This window comes from Dicentrarchus labrax, unplaced genomic scaffold (assembly GCF_905237075.1).
Source record: "Dicentrarchus labrax unplaced genomic scaffold, dlabrax2021, whole genome shotgun sequence".
Lineage (NCBI taxonomy): Eukaryota > Metazoa > Chordata > Actinopteri > Moronidae > Dicentrarchus > Dicentrarchus labrax.
The window spans coordinates 4,285,117-4,301,860 of record NW_026136703.1 but is presented as its reverse complement, the minus strand read 5'-3'; the positions used below and the strand labels follow the sequence as shown (position 1 = coordinate 4,301,860).

Sequence of the window (16,744 nt, the reverse complement as noted above, 5' to 3'; positions counted from 1 at the left end):
CCTTCAAAAACACAATGCATATATTCAGCTTTATACACTAATATTCAGATTACACACTAATGAAAACAGCTATGAATATTATACTCCATTTCTGACAATAGAGCACTCTGAATGTTACACACATGACCTTTAATGAAGTGTCCATGTTAACCTGACTCTGCTGTCCACACTAAAGCAGCCAACTCAAGAATGGATCTGTATGGTTTTAGATGGATTTGATGTTCAGTGCATTACATTTTGTTATAAGCGAACTCAAATCCCCCAATGTCTGAGCATTAGAGCATCAATGGACTATGACAGTTCACATCTTTTAGACTGATCTCATCTGTTGTTCAGTTGTACTGCCAACCACAGGAGCTGACAAAAGAACAGGCACCGACATGAATGACTGTAATTCAAATGTGGCTTATTTATTTATTATTACTGTTGAGAGGCATACATTACAGTGCAAACCATTCTTTGGCAAACGTACAATACAAATGTCATAATAGGTACTATTATATCCACATTGACCACTGGTTAAGGGACAGTGTAGGTAAAGCATGTTCAGTCTTGCGGAGCACAGTGCATTCCATTGACACTTGGGAGGTTTTTCTTCTAGGGTGTAAATGAAAAGGGAGGGCGCTATGATGAGAATAGAAAGTAAAAATGAACTAATACAACAGATATATGAAGACTGGTAATGAAGAGAGCTCACAGTGCTTTGACAGCCAAACCTTCGGACACTTTAACCTGTTAATGACAGACACACATGCTCACTCATACACAAAGTTTATGAAAATATATCAAAATACTAAATTCAGTAAAACATACACACATTGGAGCACATGAGTAGGATGTGTACATACAGGTGTTGTTGGGGGTGCCACCAACAGGAAGTCATGGAGAGAAAAATACACAACTGTAAACACACAGTTTGATGTACAAACCTGTCCAGTATATTTAAACATATGATATGATAGCAATTTACCAGTGCGACTGCTAGCCCCACAATCCATCTGGAATCCTGAACGGAACATTCCGGAGAGTATTATTTCTGTTTAGTGACAGATGCTTGCTCAGGACGTTACCGCATAAAGACAACAATGGAAAGGAACACTGCAGCTGCAGCCGCTTCACCATAATTAGGAGCAAAGCAAAACAGGAAAACAAAACCGTGACTTATGTTACACTAAGCAAGCCAGTGCATGGGGTACAATGAGTGGCATTTGTCTTTGTACAGTAACCTGTTTACACATGTATACCAGCTACGGGAGTCTGGATTAAATCTGTGAGATGGCAGGGACTTGTTTTGATTGACACTGTATATCCCAATCATCAGCACCCCTCCCCCAACATTACCCTTGCTTCCCCTCTCATATGGCTTCCATTACAGCGGAATGAGGGTCAGAGGGCTAGAGAAGCCTGCACTCCACACATGCTCTGCTGAAAGACGTCACCCCGGTCTCAAAATCTTTAACATGGCAAAGAAATATGAGCGGGGCGAGCATTCCTAGGCCTATATCAACACTGAAGACGGTGCTCCCAGGGGGAAGTATCCAAACACTGTACACACACGAGCAAAAACGTAAAGAAGGAAAAGGTGGAGAAGAAGTGGATGCTTGACAAAAGGAATGCATGCTAGCGTGTCCTTGTCTAAACTGGAGCTAGAAAGGTGCAGGTCCACAACAGCAGAGAAGAACAGTCAACAGGTAGAGTAACAGTCCTTCAGGTGTGTGTAGTCTGTGGACTAGAGACTATACATGAATAAACATAATCTGAGCAGGCCAGAAGAAGAATACTGCTATGGTAGAGCGAGCAGTACCAAAGGCTAAATCCTGACCTCATTACAACATTCATACATAGTTTCAAAGATAGACACGTGCTATTTATGTCATTTTAGAAGTAACTAAATCATACAATTGGCTTTACAAGACTGAGGAAAATACTGGGATAAAGTTCACAACATTACAGTGGTAAAAATGGATATTCTTTCACTGCTTTCTGAAAGCAAAATGAAACTTGGAAAGGAGCACAACAGTGCAAGAGCTGGTTTGAGTGTCCTGCAATGGGGAGCGCTACACGGCTCCACCTCACTCAAGTTCAGGACAGGCCAGCAGAGACAATAAGTAAGTTAACTAACAAGTTGTCCATGGAGAGAGGAGCAGTAATCAGTAGACATCTCTTTTTCATTACAAACATTTTCGTAGGGCTTCACATTATCTTCATATGTAAGCATTTTTATACAAAAAGGGAGGAAAAAAATACATATTTATAACATGATATAAAGCACCTTGGATTAAAAGATGAAGTAGATCTATTCATAAAAAGTCTTTTAGTTTGAATAAAACCATCCTCTCAGTTGTGATTTATCATAAAAAGGCATATACTGAGTGTATATAGGTTGCTTTGCATACAAAAGACAATACTTTGAAGGTTTGTATTTAGTGATTAATTCATTAATAAAAAAGGGGGAAAATAGCACCAGTTTTCGGCATCTCTAACCTGAGAAACTTTTGTGAGACAACAAAATGGCTGCCGCCTTTCAATCTACTTCCCTTTCCTGCTTGTCGACGGCAAGTGGCCCTGCGTTTTGTCACCAAGTGTTAGTCGCAGGAGAGCAAACACAGTGGCTGTTTGTTACACTTCAGAAGCCTCAGTGGACTGAGCAAGAGGTTTGTTCCTCCTGTTTACAATCCACCCATTCATCCATCCATCCAACCACTGCTTCAGAAATAAATCCATTTAGTGATCGCTGGCTGTTTGCCAGCGGATTTCAAACCGAGCCTCAGACTGCTCCCCCTGGAGGGGGCAACAATCCAAAAGAAAAGAAAATCACCCCCCTCCCCTGATCAACGCAAAATAATACAAAATGAAACAAAAGAAAAACTGAGGCTATTGGGTCTATCGAGGCTGTGGATTAGCACACCTTCATGAGTCTCATCCTCTCTCTGGATGTCTGTGTGTGAGTGTATGACTTTCAGCCATTAGAGTGTGTTTGTCGGGGGGTCCTGAGGGTTATTCATGGCGTGTGTCTGCTTTTTGCCTCCTCTCAACATCTGCCTGCTGGAGGCACACTGGGCAGCAAGCACCTTTTAGCTTGATGGGCTGTGCACACTCGGCTGGTGGACAAGACTCCACAAAGCACGTCACCTGGGCATCCTGGGGGGAGGGGAAAGAAAGGGCAACAGGTCAGTTACCTTATTAGATTAGACTGGATTAAATGTTCTGGCCAGCTGCAATACAAAGTACAAAAAGCACAAAATCTAGAGCAACTGCAATCTCATACACAGCAAAAGTTAAAATCACACTACTGTATGACTGTTCACAGATCAAATGCATGCAAATATGTTTTTAAATGTGGGATGATGATTTCTATATGTGTGGTGATGAGCTGTCTTGTGCTTTTGTTTTGTTTTGCCCATGATAAGCCTCTAGTTAGGTGCTTAATGACAAGGCTGAACACAACAATAAAGTGCTTTGTTTCAGAGACATGATGTGTTGAACCAAACTGTTCTTTCCCAGACTGTCCTTCTCACTGCACTTCCGCCTGCCAAATTTAATTATTACCAAAATCCTCCAATTACAGGGAGGCATGGAAGGTGGAAAGATTATAGTTTTGGGGAAGCGAGGGGAAGGAGAGGAACACAAAAGAGAAACTGACAGCTGTGTTATCAGATGTGGTGAGCAAAATAAACTTTAAGTGGGAAAGATGACATCAAAAGGTAAGTGAGAGGGAAAGAGAGGACTGGAGAAGGAAACCAGGTTTGGCATGGAGCTGCTGTCTCCTGTGCCAGCAGTTGGCACCGAAAAAGTGTCAAAGATAAATAATGAAAGGCAGAGAAGTGGCCTGTGCACACAAACACTGGTGCCAGGAGGAGGGTAATGCCAAGAGGTGCTGGATGAGGTGAAACATTGGCAGACAGAGAGAAACTGGGGCATTTAAACTGGGTAGACTGCTCGTGTAGAAAAGGTTCTGATGGACAGCCTGTCCTCAATGAGAAACATGGTGATAGTAAAGCATGATCAGCTTCTCAGAGTGTGAACATGAGAGGATTAAGTAGTGTGTGCATGACTGTGTGTGTTGCACTGCATATTGATTAATGTGTTGGACATACTCTGCATTCACATATGGTGCAGGAGTCCTTTTTCCACCGTTCTCCATCTGTCCGCTCACGTCCCTCACTATCAGTGCAGTCACTCTTGCTCAGACGGGTCTCAAGTCTTTTAATCTGCAGAGACACAAGGACATTAACATTTACTCAGGTTGGTTCTGGTTACATAGACACTGCCACGTGTCTCTCTCTCTCTGCCAACAAAACGTACAGATCATGAGTCATGTACAGTCTGCATGAGAATGTGCTTACTGCATGAGTACAATAATGAAATATTAAGTGAAAGATACTGCCATACTAAACAATGTCACATTCTTTTAACTATTCAAAATTCCCATCTAAAACACCTTTCCTATTATAAACAACAATGCAGCACCAAACACCAAGACCTTTACTGTAACTTTCTGCTTATCATATCATAAAAGACAAAATACATATGTGAGCATGTTCACACAAAGGAAATGCCTGACAAATGAACAAGGTGCTAAGATTTTGAGGCTTTGAAAGTACAGATTGTATAAGTAATACACCAATCAGAAACAGAAACTACTGGGTAATCAATCATCCAGTCAAAACTAACTAACTTTGAGTTACTCTATGTGGCATTTCAGAATAATAAAGTTTTGAAAAATACTGTGAATGCAGAATCAACATTCACACTAACAGCTAGAATGTACGTTTCACATGCATGTGATTGCAATCTTTTCGTATCCGAGCGGAGTACAGACGCTCACCTGCTTTCGTAAACTTGTGATCGTCTTCTGCATGTCGGAGACAAAGTCCTGGAAGTCGCTGATTGAGGGTTCAGTGCTTTTTTTGGAGGTCACAGTAACATTTACAAGACTTTCTACAGCTTCCTCTACAGGGCTGCAAAGACAAATGTACAAATGCAAAATTAGGTTCCGTTTCTACAGCTATCATCTCTTTATAGTATACCCTAAGACTATATAGACTATACACTCTGTATAATATTTATACACTTTATAAATTCTTGCTTGAAACTGATATTTATACCTGCCAGTCACAAAGAGAAAAGCCAGCATTTCATTAACACAACAGTGACACAGACACCACAATGTCTTTCTAAACATTTAATTACATCCTTAATTCAATTATTTATTCCTGTTTTTTTTGTCATGCTGCGTTACCTGTTCTCCAGGACGCTGTTGGCAGGTCCGTCCCCTTTGTAGCTGTGCTCAGCTGATCTGCGACCTCTAAAGTGGTATGACAGGGCGTTGAACTGACCCTTGGTTCTGCAGTCTGTTGGGGTCAAACACATTACACACGCTGTGGTTCACTAACCGGGGCATAAACAATCACTGGCGTTAACAACAAAAGGAATCTTAACTGCTCATCATTTTTCTTATTCAATGTGATAAAACAGCAGCAACTAAGAGTGCACTGACCACACAGAAGAGAGGTAAATATTCTCCCTTTGTGCATACAACATAAACACAGCCACCCACGCATGCAAATGCACATATACATGAATCAGGAAACCGTAACTGCTGATGCCACTTTCTTTCTGCTTCAAAGTGCTGATCTAAGACTGAGGCTTATTGTATTACCATGCTTCACTCTCACGCTGCCATCATCGTACCCACATCAAAGACAATGAAGGACACAAACACACACACACACACACACACACACACACACACATACACGCAAACACAGATCCCTGCTCACGCCCCAGTACACACCTGGGGCATGCTGAGTGTCAGCAAAGAGCATCAAGAGACAGTCCATATAAACCTGAGAGACAGATGAATGGGATCAGGCCCTGCAGTTAGGAGAGCTTCACCGTTATCTGTAAAAGTTTAAAGCTGGCTGCTCAGCTTCAGAGAGCCTTTGATTTACCAGACAACAGTCTGTAAAAGACAAAGACTATCTAAACACAACAAGACTTCCTATCTCATGCTGACAGTATGCATGAGCACACACTCACACCCCACTGTGCTGCATGCTAACACACACGCACACAGACACACACAGACATTTAGGTTCTCAGCGGTGTCCTCTCTCTTAATTGAGCCAAACACAACTGTGAATCTGGCTGCAGCTTTACTGACAGACAGACGGAGACAAGCGCCTCAACTCTCCTCCCTCTTGTTTCTGGCAGGATATTCTTTGTTTATTAGCTTAGCTCTTCCCTTGTACATTTTGTCAAGGAGGGTTGAACACTGAGGTCTGAATCTGGGATGAAAGGAGAATAATTAAGAGGCACCATGTGCTGCTTATTAAAAGGTTGTTTTTTTTAAATTCCCTGTACACTGTAGCTTGTTCTCCAAAGACAATGAATTGATGAGGCCACCTCAGTTTAGTCTTTTGGAAGCTGAGAAAAACCTTAAACTAAACTTACATCACAGATAACACACCATGGTTGATAATATTTTATGTATTGAAACCATTTTTGTCAAGCTTCTACATCAAACAACAATTCATTCATCCTAAATGCAGAACATATACTTCTGAATACTACTCTGAACTGACACGGTCTGATGTGACTGACGATCAAATCCACGTATCTGCAAAAAGCTTTTTTACAGAAAGAAACTCATTAATGGCCATGCGCGTTTGGAAAAAACTGAAGGAATATATTTTTTCAATTAATTTGGTAGTACATTTGCATGTCATGTCAAGTGTTCATTGTGTGAAACTGTATTGACTGTGGTAACAATGGTGGCTAAAGCTTATATGAAACACGTGTGTGGGCAGAATATGGGTTGCATACACAGCCCTGTGATTTGTATGCTCTTTTTCACTCAACACTTCTTGCATCACTTCATTAGTGATTCAATGGAAAAAGGTGGGGAGGTTGTGGCTGTATGTTTTACCGTGTGCAGTAAATGGTCACATTATGTCACTGAAAAAACTGTGTATTCTCCATTAATCCTCCAGTTTCTAAAACATGAAAAACTTACTTATATATCTTGAGTTTAAGAACTCAGTCTTATTCAAGCTCTTCATAAAAGCTGAGGATACTTTGATTCTGTGTGCAACAATAGAAAGGAGTAGATTCTTAATACTCATTCTATTACTAATATACTTTATGTAGTATTAAAAAACAAACAAACACGGCTTTCAGTTCCTGAAGTTGAATTATTATATTCCTTAGATTATCTATTGTAATCTTAGACATTTGCTCATTTCACAACTGATCGTATCTACAAATAAATGATACATGGCAAACAATCCCTATAAACCCTAATGCTGGTTTATTTTCACAGCAGGGGGTGCCTCCTCATTCATCTCCTTTTCGCTTTGTCAGCTGCACCCATGGGTGGAATGTTTAAACATCCAGGACTTAGCTCCAAATAACATCTCTTCCCCCTACAATTAGCGGGAGCAGCCTGTGAAAAGCACAGCACTGGTTATGTCATTAGTGTTCAGGACGAAGACGTCTGCTGTTTCAGTGAATTGATGATCCAGCAGAATATCAATGGCATGACATTTCGTGGTATCTGACTTACGCTAGTTTCTGATCGGACGGAAGGAAACCAGAGACATTATCCCAGACATAGTTTCTCTACATTCAAGCCTTTTCCTTATGAGGCGCTGAAGACCTTTCTTTTCTTCCAAGTTTCACACACAGTCAAGCAACATGTACACTGACATCGGTTTGACATGAGCCGTACACAGGAGTGCTGTCAAGTAAATTGCAGTCAAAGAACAAGCTTATTCCTTTCAAAGGGGATGTTCTAAATTGCAGAATATAACAGGTGATTACTGTGAAGCCAGGCCGCCTTGAGGAAGATGTTATCAAAGGGAAACAAAGGATGAGGATATTGTTTGGCTTTAATTTTACACAACAGCCCAGATACTGGACCAGTGTGAGCCAGTACCTGAGACGAATAGGCCCCTTCCTGTCAAGATAACCAAAGATATGACTGTTAGAAGTAATACTCCTGTACACAACTGTGTTTTCAGAATACATCACATGGAATGGAAGACAGAGCCTGCAGATCTTTTTCTATCACAGTGAAGGATATTTGCAGCAAATTTGTGCAAGTTGATACTGCGACAAAATCATTTTTGAAACTTAAGCTTATATTTTCAACTGGCTTTATTATCTGCGCCTCTACAATTTAATGTAATCCAATACAACAGCCTTGCAATAAATCCTATCTCTGCTACAAGCTTGTTGTAGTTAGTGGTGTTAGACTGCTGCATATTAAGAAGTGTTTCTAATTGAATCTGTCCTTGTGTATGTAAACATGGTTGAACAAATATTGAAATTTAAGAACCACATAAAGCAAATCAATTCTCTTCAGAATTCTAAAATATGTGATTTGTGGCCCAGCCATCCCTCCACTTGTTCTTACCTTCGCAGCAGTCCTGCCACATGCGCAAGTCAATCTGAGGGATGTCGTCACAGCTTCCGTAGCCATGGGGCAGCTCGGCGACCCTGAAAACATCCTGCTGGATACGTGTGATGTTATCCCCATTATCACACAGCACCCGTGTCAGAGAGGCCTGCTTCAACTGGGTCAGCTGGGCAGGAGTGAACACGCCTGGGTTTTCATACCAGAACCTGAACAAGATAGACAAAAGAAGTAGTGTCTGAAAAATGAACTAAAATCCCTTTACACCTCTCACACTTTGACAAGCTGGAGAAACACCTGATGAAGATGTTTTATGGCTTTAAATTTAGACAATTCCTGAAAGAAATACTGTATAAATATACCTTCAGGATATTCTATTGTTGCACTTATTTTATCTTATTTAAAAAATAATAATATAGCAGCAAAAAACTTTGACCAAACCTGAGTTGGCGATTGTTGGAACAGTAGTTCTGCCCAATTTGAGTAAAACAATGTTATGATGATATGCAAGGCAAAATTACATTTTTGTCTCTAGAGTCTGGCTGTGAGTGATATTGTTATTACTGCTGTTTCTGGTTAAACAATAAGGTTTATCTCTGTAGGGATCCTTTCCTTAATGTTGTCAGACACTTAGAATAACAATCCTGAGTCAGTGGTAAAAACAAGTGGACGTACTTTGACAGGTTCATTTGTCCAGATGGATACGTGATACATGGAACGTTCTATGGCAGCAGAATAGCTTTGTCAGTGAAGTATATTTGGCTTTAGTGCTCATTGTTTTGGTCTGAGATGCTGGTGCTTCAGTGCGACATCTAATGGCAAGTGAATTTTGAATATATACATAATAAGAGGGCCGGCTCAATAAAATGTAACAGATATATTAATTAATTCTTTTGACTGCTTTGGTCATTGTGCCTTATCATATTGCTTATAACAAACAACATGCCTGACATTTCAGAATGAAAGAAAAAGGGAAAAAGCAACCAAGAAGTAGCCATAAGAGTGAGTGAACTGGAGGCATTCTTTGTTTTTCTTTTTCAATGTGTTTGTGAATGGTGAGGTGAGATGTGTTGTGACCTCACTGTACCTGTCTCCATCCCGTAGGCGTTTGAACTGAGTTGCCAGTAAACACATGAGGGTGGGCCCCAATCTACTGCCAGGGACCAGGTCTTCAGCCATCAGTGCAGGGAACAGGTCGATGTTCAGAGGAGTGCCATACAGCCTGCCACACAGGAACAAGTGTCATGAACACTAAACTATGCAATTCCCATCAAAAGATTCTTTGTATCAGAATGATTACAAGAATATTGATTATGCTTTCTTTCCTATTGCATACTGGTCTGGCCAAGTTATGGAAATTTCAAAAAATCTGAATAATCATCTTGAGTGTGTAATTACCTCTGTAGTTTCTCTCTCACGTTAGGATTCTTAATTTCATTCCTCAAGTCATCAAACGTCTGAGCCGAGGTCAGGTTACAGAAGGTCCTGTAATCATTGTATGGGGGTATGCCATGATCCCTTCCTCTCTGTATATTCATGGCAGCTAGGTCCAGAGCCACAGCATGGGCCATGGAGAACAGCCTCTCCGTCAGCTCCGTGTTCAGCAGCTGTGTGGAAACCCGCATTTTACCCGCGACACCAAAGAGCCCACGTAGTAGTGGGTCAATGCCGCCCTCATTTACAATGCGGAACGGGGAGAAGAAGGCCCGGTGCAGAGAGATGTGTCCTTGGGGGATAGGCTGGAAGTCCTCGTCTAACCTGTAGAGGATTGGATTGATGAGGGTGTGCCCAAAGCGGAAAGCAGCAGTGGCGAAAGCACTGAGGATGGCGGCGTTAACATTGGGGTTGTAACCAGTGTATGGCCCCATTATCTTCATGCCTGCCTCACCCAGGATCTAGGAGATGAGAAAAAGGAATGTAACAGTCTTTCTTATTATCATCTTAATGATTGCTACCAGTGTATGACTGTTAATGAATGCTTTTCTTCTTGTTTTGGAAATGGGAGGAACTGAGGTTAAAAAAAGATTATGAAAAACAAAGGACATTAGACTGAAGCTGACAGACGTTACCTTTGGCAACCAGTGACTGTAGGTGATGTGCTGCATCTGGGCCCCCACTATCTTCCTGGCCTCGTGGTAGATTGTGTCCCCGTCCCAGTGGGGGTTCAGTCGGAGTAGCTCTGTAGCTATGCGGTTGTGTTCCCTGAACCACACAGTGTGCATGGCAGTCAGACCAAGCTGCTCATTGGCACGGTGATCTCCAGCTAAGAAACATGGAATTGGACTTTCATTTTCATCCCTCATACACTCAGTGGGTGGTCCAGTCGCAAACGGCAGCAGTGGCTTCCCTGTTCGCTGGATGATACCTTGCCGGAGCAGCCCCCTTTGGCTGGCCAAATCACGGATTTCCTCAGATTCATGTCGTGAGTTGCCATACACATTTGAAGCATCGATGTAAGAGGTTAGCTGGTTGATTTGCTCTCTTGGATATACGCTGTTCATGAGAAGAGAAGTCATCCCGCTGCCGCACACAGGGGTGGATCGGACAAAGAACATACAGCGGGCGCCACTTCGCAGCTGCCGCGGGTCATTGGGTGGGAACTGGATTGGGAAGCATGGTGGGTCATTGGTGCAGACCTGGGTGCACAGCTGGCCGTCAGAGAAGCGGGACTGGCTGAGGGCCGCCACTGTTGAGTCCAAATCATGGTCTAGGAACTGACCCCACTGCATCAGCATGTGAGTGTAGCGGTCATCAGGAGTGATGGTCTCCGTTCCAATCATGGTGGTGGACACCAACCTCGGCAGAGGCAACCTGTACCCATTATGCAGCCGCTCAGTAGCACCTCTTGGCAGGTTGAAGCCATTATCATAGACTGACTTCAGGATTCGTTCGAAGGCAGTGAGTGAGGCACCCCACATAGGGTGCTGCAGGTTGTTGCAAGTCCCGTCATGGCTGCGGTACTTCTGGTGGAAGCAAATATCAGAGCAGTTGTTGAAGCGGCGGTGGGCTGTGCAGCCGGACAGGTTGGCAATCACTTCCAGAAAGTGAGGGGACACCAGGTCGTTGTAGCGAAATGCTGTGGGAAAGCAACATAAATTCAACACATGAGGAGTCTTAATAAGCATAAAAAATCCTATTACATTTATAAATAGTGTAAAATAAAAAGGGACAGTTCACCCCAAAATCTAAAATACATATTCTCCCTCTTCCCTGTAGTGCTGTTTATCCATCTAAATTCTTTTGGTGTCAGTTGCTGAGTTTTGTAGATATCGGTTGTAAAGATGTCTCCAATGTGAGGGAACCAAATAGCACTTAGGTTGTGGTGCTCATAGTGCTAAAAAAATACATTTGAAAAATGCAAAAGTAATGGCTCTTTCCAGATATCATAACCTGGTTACTCAAGATAATCCACAGACCTTGTTGTGAACAGGAACTGCAGGAACTATTTTCTTTGTATCAAACTTCACACACCAACTGTGGCTGGACGTTTGCTATCTCAGTGGTTCTAGATGAGCTAGTTGACGTTACAGCTCAGCTCATGAGTAGATGCATGCTTCCTTCTGTACAGTGATACGTGGAAAGAAAATATGTCTCTACCGCCAATATCTCCAAAACTCGACGAATCACACCAAAACTATCTAGATGAATACATAACACTACAGGTCAGAGGAAAAATATGTATTCTTGATTTTGGGGTGAACTTTCCCTTTACGTACATCACCACCCAAGTCATCAATAAGGAGAAACACTAACCTAGTGTCTGTTAACATGGTTCATATACATGTATCAAATATTTCTATGGCAGACACAATCATCCTGTGCTGCTGGCTCTGAGAGTGGAAAGAACCTCCTGTCCTGAGGGCGTAGGTAGCAGTATTTCACTAACCTGCTCTGACTTGCTTTGATATGAGAGAGCTCCTCTGTGAAAGCTCCAATGTGCAGCATATCAATGTGTATGTGTGTGTGTCTGTGAAGTGTTAGCAATGTGGTGTTATGGTTATGTATGAGAACAAGTGTTAAGTGTGTGCGGCCAACCTCAATGAGGGTTAGGTGAGACTTCCTTTCGAAATGGCAGCAACTACTACCAGCTTTCCACATTCTCTCACTTTACACACATTACTCGTGTGTCGTGCATGGGTATGTATGTATGTGTGTGTGAATTCAGAGGAGAATGGGGAAACTGTGGTGTTGCCCTCCCAGATGAAATAGAGATACAATAAAAACAGCACGTTTGTTTCTGCTGACGGGCAGAACTCTCTGTGTTAGCTTGGTTTGGGGCCAGTGCAACAATGAACACTTGGTTGTTGGCATAAGTAATGAAAACACTGTCTCTCTCGTCTTTGTTCATATTTCACACAGCTCTATTTCTCTTTCCCTACCTCTCACCCCCCCCCCATACTAACTTTCACCTCAATGTCCCCCTTTTTGACAGCCTGTAACTCTTCTTCCATATATTATTAGACCTCTCTTTTTTTTGTTGATGAATGTGTTTATGTTTTATTGACTAAGGCAACATTTTCCAAAGCACCACATGAGACACCATTGCCCAAAACACAGAGCTTTTTCACAACCGCCCAATTTGACCTTTGCACTGTTCAATCTAAACCTCCTCTACAATGAGTAATTTCATGCACCATAAAGTCAAATACATGGTGCTCCAATTTTCTTCCTTGGTCTACTGGACATTTTTCAATGCATATGTGAGTGCAAACAAAGACAGATGCTTCTACATATAAACATCCAAATCGACCTATGCTCTCCCAATCTCGCCACACACACGTAATTGAGACAATCTGTATAGCAACAGAAACCATCTTCAAATTTGTCCTGTGCTCGACAGTGATTGTAGGTTAAGTGTTGTGTGGTGTGACATAGGGCTAATAAAACTGTTTATGGGCTCCTTGTCAACTGCTCCATGATTACGTCTCTACGCCTCGGGTCATGCTTAAGAGAAAATGGCATACAGATGGTGGGCCCATCCACAGCCAAATGTTGCTCACAATAACATGGTAATTCATAGAGTGGTTGAGAATTGAATTACTGGCTGCATGAGACTTTGCTTAGGAAACTGGATGGGAGCTTCTTACTGAATCCACAGTGAGACTTCAGTGGAATGTTATGTATATTCAACAAGAAAATAACATTTCCATCCACCATGAGCTGTACCCACGTATTCTTGAGGGTCACAGGGGAAAATGACATTTGTCAAGACTAATAATAATATGCATCTATATTAGGATGATGTGTAAGAGTGAGTGTGCCCATTGATTTGTATGCAGTTCAGTGCAACCCAGAGAAGTAACTGGATTACAGGCCTTGTATTGGCCTTCAGCTGTAGCTTTCCTAGCCTGCAGCCTCTTTAAATCTTACCCAACAAGAGCAGTACAGATGTAAACACTGGCCAGCTGATGTAAATCATCAAGTTTGTGTTTTAAAAGTGATTAAGCTTCTTTACCCCTGTGTATATAAAAAAAGTTTCCTCCAACTAAGTAAAAATAAATGTCATTTTCTAATTACAACCCCATGACGGGACACAACTTTGGATTTATCATGTACAGTGTATGGGTACAGTTACAACTTCATCCTATGTTTTGATCACTTCATGCATGTCTTAAAACTGTGGAAATGAATGCCATGTAACTGTAACATGTCTTGTGACTAGTATCCCTAATGTACAGTGCTTGTGTAGGCAAGTTTTGTACTGAACTGAACATAAAAGTTTGGACAAGCAAGAGAGTATTACTGAGCTGAAGATCAGACTATGGGCTGTATGAATGACAACACATTGACTTACTGTTGTACATACTGAAGGACCTTTGAACTACACAGTCAGTGACTATGAATCTCTGAGGTGGACTGAAGGAAGTGATTGGAATCAGAAAAGTGATTTGTAATTTCCACCTCTATTGTGAGGACCAAGTTGAACAAGATGATGTCAGACTCTTTCAAATGTATGAACACCTATTAATCATTTCCTCCAAGTGTTAAGTTGTTCCAATGGTTATTCCCCATGCTACGAATACAGCATAATTAATTGCAATGGTGTGCCAAAGGCTCCACCCTACAACACCAGTAAACCAGAGAGCAGACTCTCATAGGCCAATGTTGTTCACACCCTGACAGAAAGCACCAGTACATGGCTTTCTTCAGCTGCAGAGCCTTCAGACACAGAATGATGAATGAGGGAATTGGGTTTATAGTCAAATGATCAATTCCAATATTTGTTGAATCTGCAAATGACAATTTGTCACATTGGCAACTCACATTTTACAGACTGATGTTTCTCATTAAAATGATAGCGACAGCTTCTTTCATACATTTGCAGACACCTGCACAGTGACAGATGTGATCAGGTATAAAATAGGTACAGCAGCCTGGTTGGACCCTTTTAGTAGCAGCACAGTATATTTGGTCTCACCGGTGCCATTGGTGTCGACCATGAGACCCTGGTTGACGTGGTTCTGGATGAGCAGCAGAGTCTGCTCGAAGATCTCCCCGGCACGGGCCTGCTCCACTGTGTAGGGGTCACGTGGATACCGGAAAAGAGCTAGCAACTCTCCTGGGGTACGAGGCTGACTGGAGGGATGAGGGAAGAGAATCAAAGAGTGATGAAGGAGAAAGAACAATGAATGTGATGGTATGTGCAGAGAACATTTAAAAACAGTGAGAATGTGTGGGAGTAAAGAAGGGGTAAAAGAAAGACACATTGAAAAGAAAGACAATTCAGATTTTATGTTCAAATTACACTCTTTTGGGTATATTTTTTTTCTTTTCTGCTCGAGGGCAGCAAAAGCAGGCAGAGGTTTCTCTGATGCTTTCCAGAAAATGTTTTTGCTGCAGCTCGAGCAGGTCAGAGAGTTTGAACACAGAGAAGCCCAAAACATGCACAAAGATTTTAGTCATTTCACTCACGAGTTGGATCTCCTTCATAATGAGCTTACGGCTGAGTTGGTGTGCCTGACTGTTTTGTTCCTGCTTTCACTCCCTCTTGAACATCACTGGATTGCTTTACTATCACCTCAAGCTACTTTTTAGTGTATTCAACTCTGGCCTTGAAGCTCAGCCCCCTTAAGGGTCTGGGATACTATTAAGCCACGTGCCAGATCCACAGGTGTTCTAACCAGCCCAAGATGAAAAACAAAAATTGTCTCATTTTGCAAGAAAAATGATGACATAATGCACATGTAAGCCAAGTTACTATTGAAACATGAACATTTTATTTGACATCTTAATTTGTTTAAAACTGAAATCTTGGCAAAAATATGAGTATTGGTTAAATAGTTTTTTTTATTGGATTTCTAGTACAGCAGCAATGCACTCAGCAATACTCAAATGCACAGAATCTAACTGTCATAGCATACTATGATACACTCTTATTCTCCATTGTCATTCTGTTTTTTTTATTGTTTCCAAACCATGTTCAAAGACCCTGATGCTATCAGCCAATAAAGAGGCTGCCTCTTAATCTGTGATTGTCATTAAAGAGAAATGGAAATCCCCAAATCACAATTCAGGTTACCACTGTGTGTTTGTGTGTGCATCTCTCTTCTTCATGTGTGTTCATGTGTTTGTGCGTGCATGTGTGGGCAGAGTGTATGAGTGTGCGTGCCAAGAAAAACAACTGCTAACAACATCATTCAACAGGATGGAAACACATATGAGCTACATTGAAACCACCTACATCTCTTACAGTGACAGAGTGCAATGAAAACATCACTGAATAAACAAAGACTTGAAGACACAATAATTTCCTTTATCATCCTGAAAATGATTAAGATAAGATATTCCTTTATTTATGTTGATGAAAAGAGGTTGACTGGTAAAGATAATGAAAAACTGTGAACAAGCAGTCACAAATATAGACTGCAGCTGTCAGAATAACTAGCTATTAGCACTGCACCCTAAGGCACCATTTCTATTGGGAGCAATCTGACCTGAAACTTTAAAAGTGCTGTGCACTGAAACAGGGCAGTGCAGCAATAGAGCAGTCCCTCTGAATGCCCACACTCTTTCCCTGAAGCCTCTGACTCAGACTTTGAACATGCAAGTCATGCGCCAAGATGATGTGAGACAAGCTATTTGTATTCTAACTTAGGCCCCATGAGCATGTAGCTCTGGACTGAGCCAGTATCAGGCAAAATACTTCAATTAGTCCACATGAAAAAAAAAAACTAATGACATAATACTGTTAAAGATTGGTGCTCCCATCTGCTTAGTTATAAGACATACAAGACATTTTTATCCCTAAAGTTCAATATAGCATGAAGAAATATAAATATATATACTGTATTATAAACTTTCTTATAATAATTTTGACTGACGTGA

At 41.6% G+C, this 16,744-nt stretch overlaps 1 protein-coding gene across 2 annotated transcripts in view; it reads right to left on the bottom strand.

The window, feature by feature from the left end:
• Positions 1 to 385: 385 nt before the first annotated feature.
• The window catches only part of LOC127361548 (peroxidasin), a 49,713-nt gene continuing 33,354 nt past the window's right edge, over positions 386 to 16,744 (bottom strand). For both annotated transcript variants that reach the window (XM_051396258.1, XM_051396259.1), the window contains 9 exons: positions 14,838 to 14,995; positions 10,489 to 11,495; positions 9,818 to 10,314; positions 9,507 to 9,641; positions 8,420 to 8,628; positions 5,243 to 5,354; positions 4,829 to 4,961; positions 4,098 to 4,211; positions 386 to 3,141 (listed from right to left, as the gene is read on the bottom strand). In XM_051396258.1, the coding sequence (XP_051252218.1) occupies positions 2,998 to 3,141; positions 4,098 to 4,211; positions 4,829 to 4,961; positions 5,243 to 5,354; positions 8,420 to 8,628; positions 9,507 to 9,641; positions 9,818 to 10,314; positions 10,489 to 11,495; positions 14,838 to 14,995 (2,509 nt within the window). In that variant the 3' untranslated portion in view covers positions 386 to 2,997. The remainder of the gene's footprint in view (positions 3,142 to 4,097; positions 4,212 to 4,828; positions 4,962 to 5,242; positions 5,355 to 8,419; positions 8,629 to 9,506; positions 9,642 to 9,817; positions 10,315 to 10,488; positions 11,496 to 14,837; positions 14,996 to 16,744) is intronic.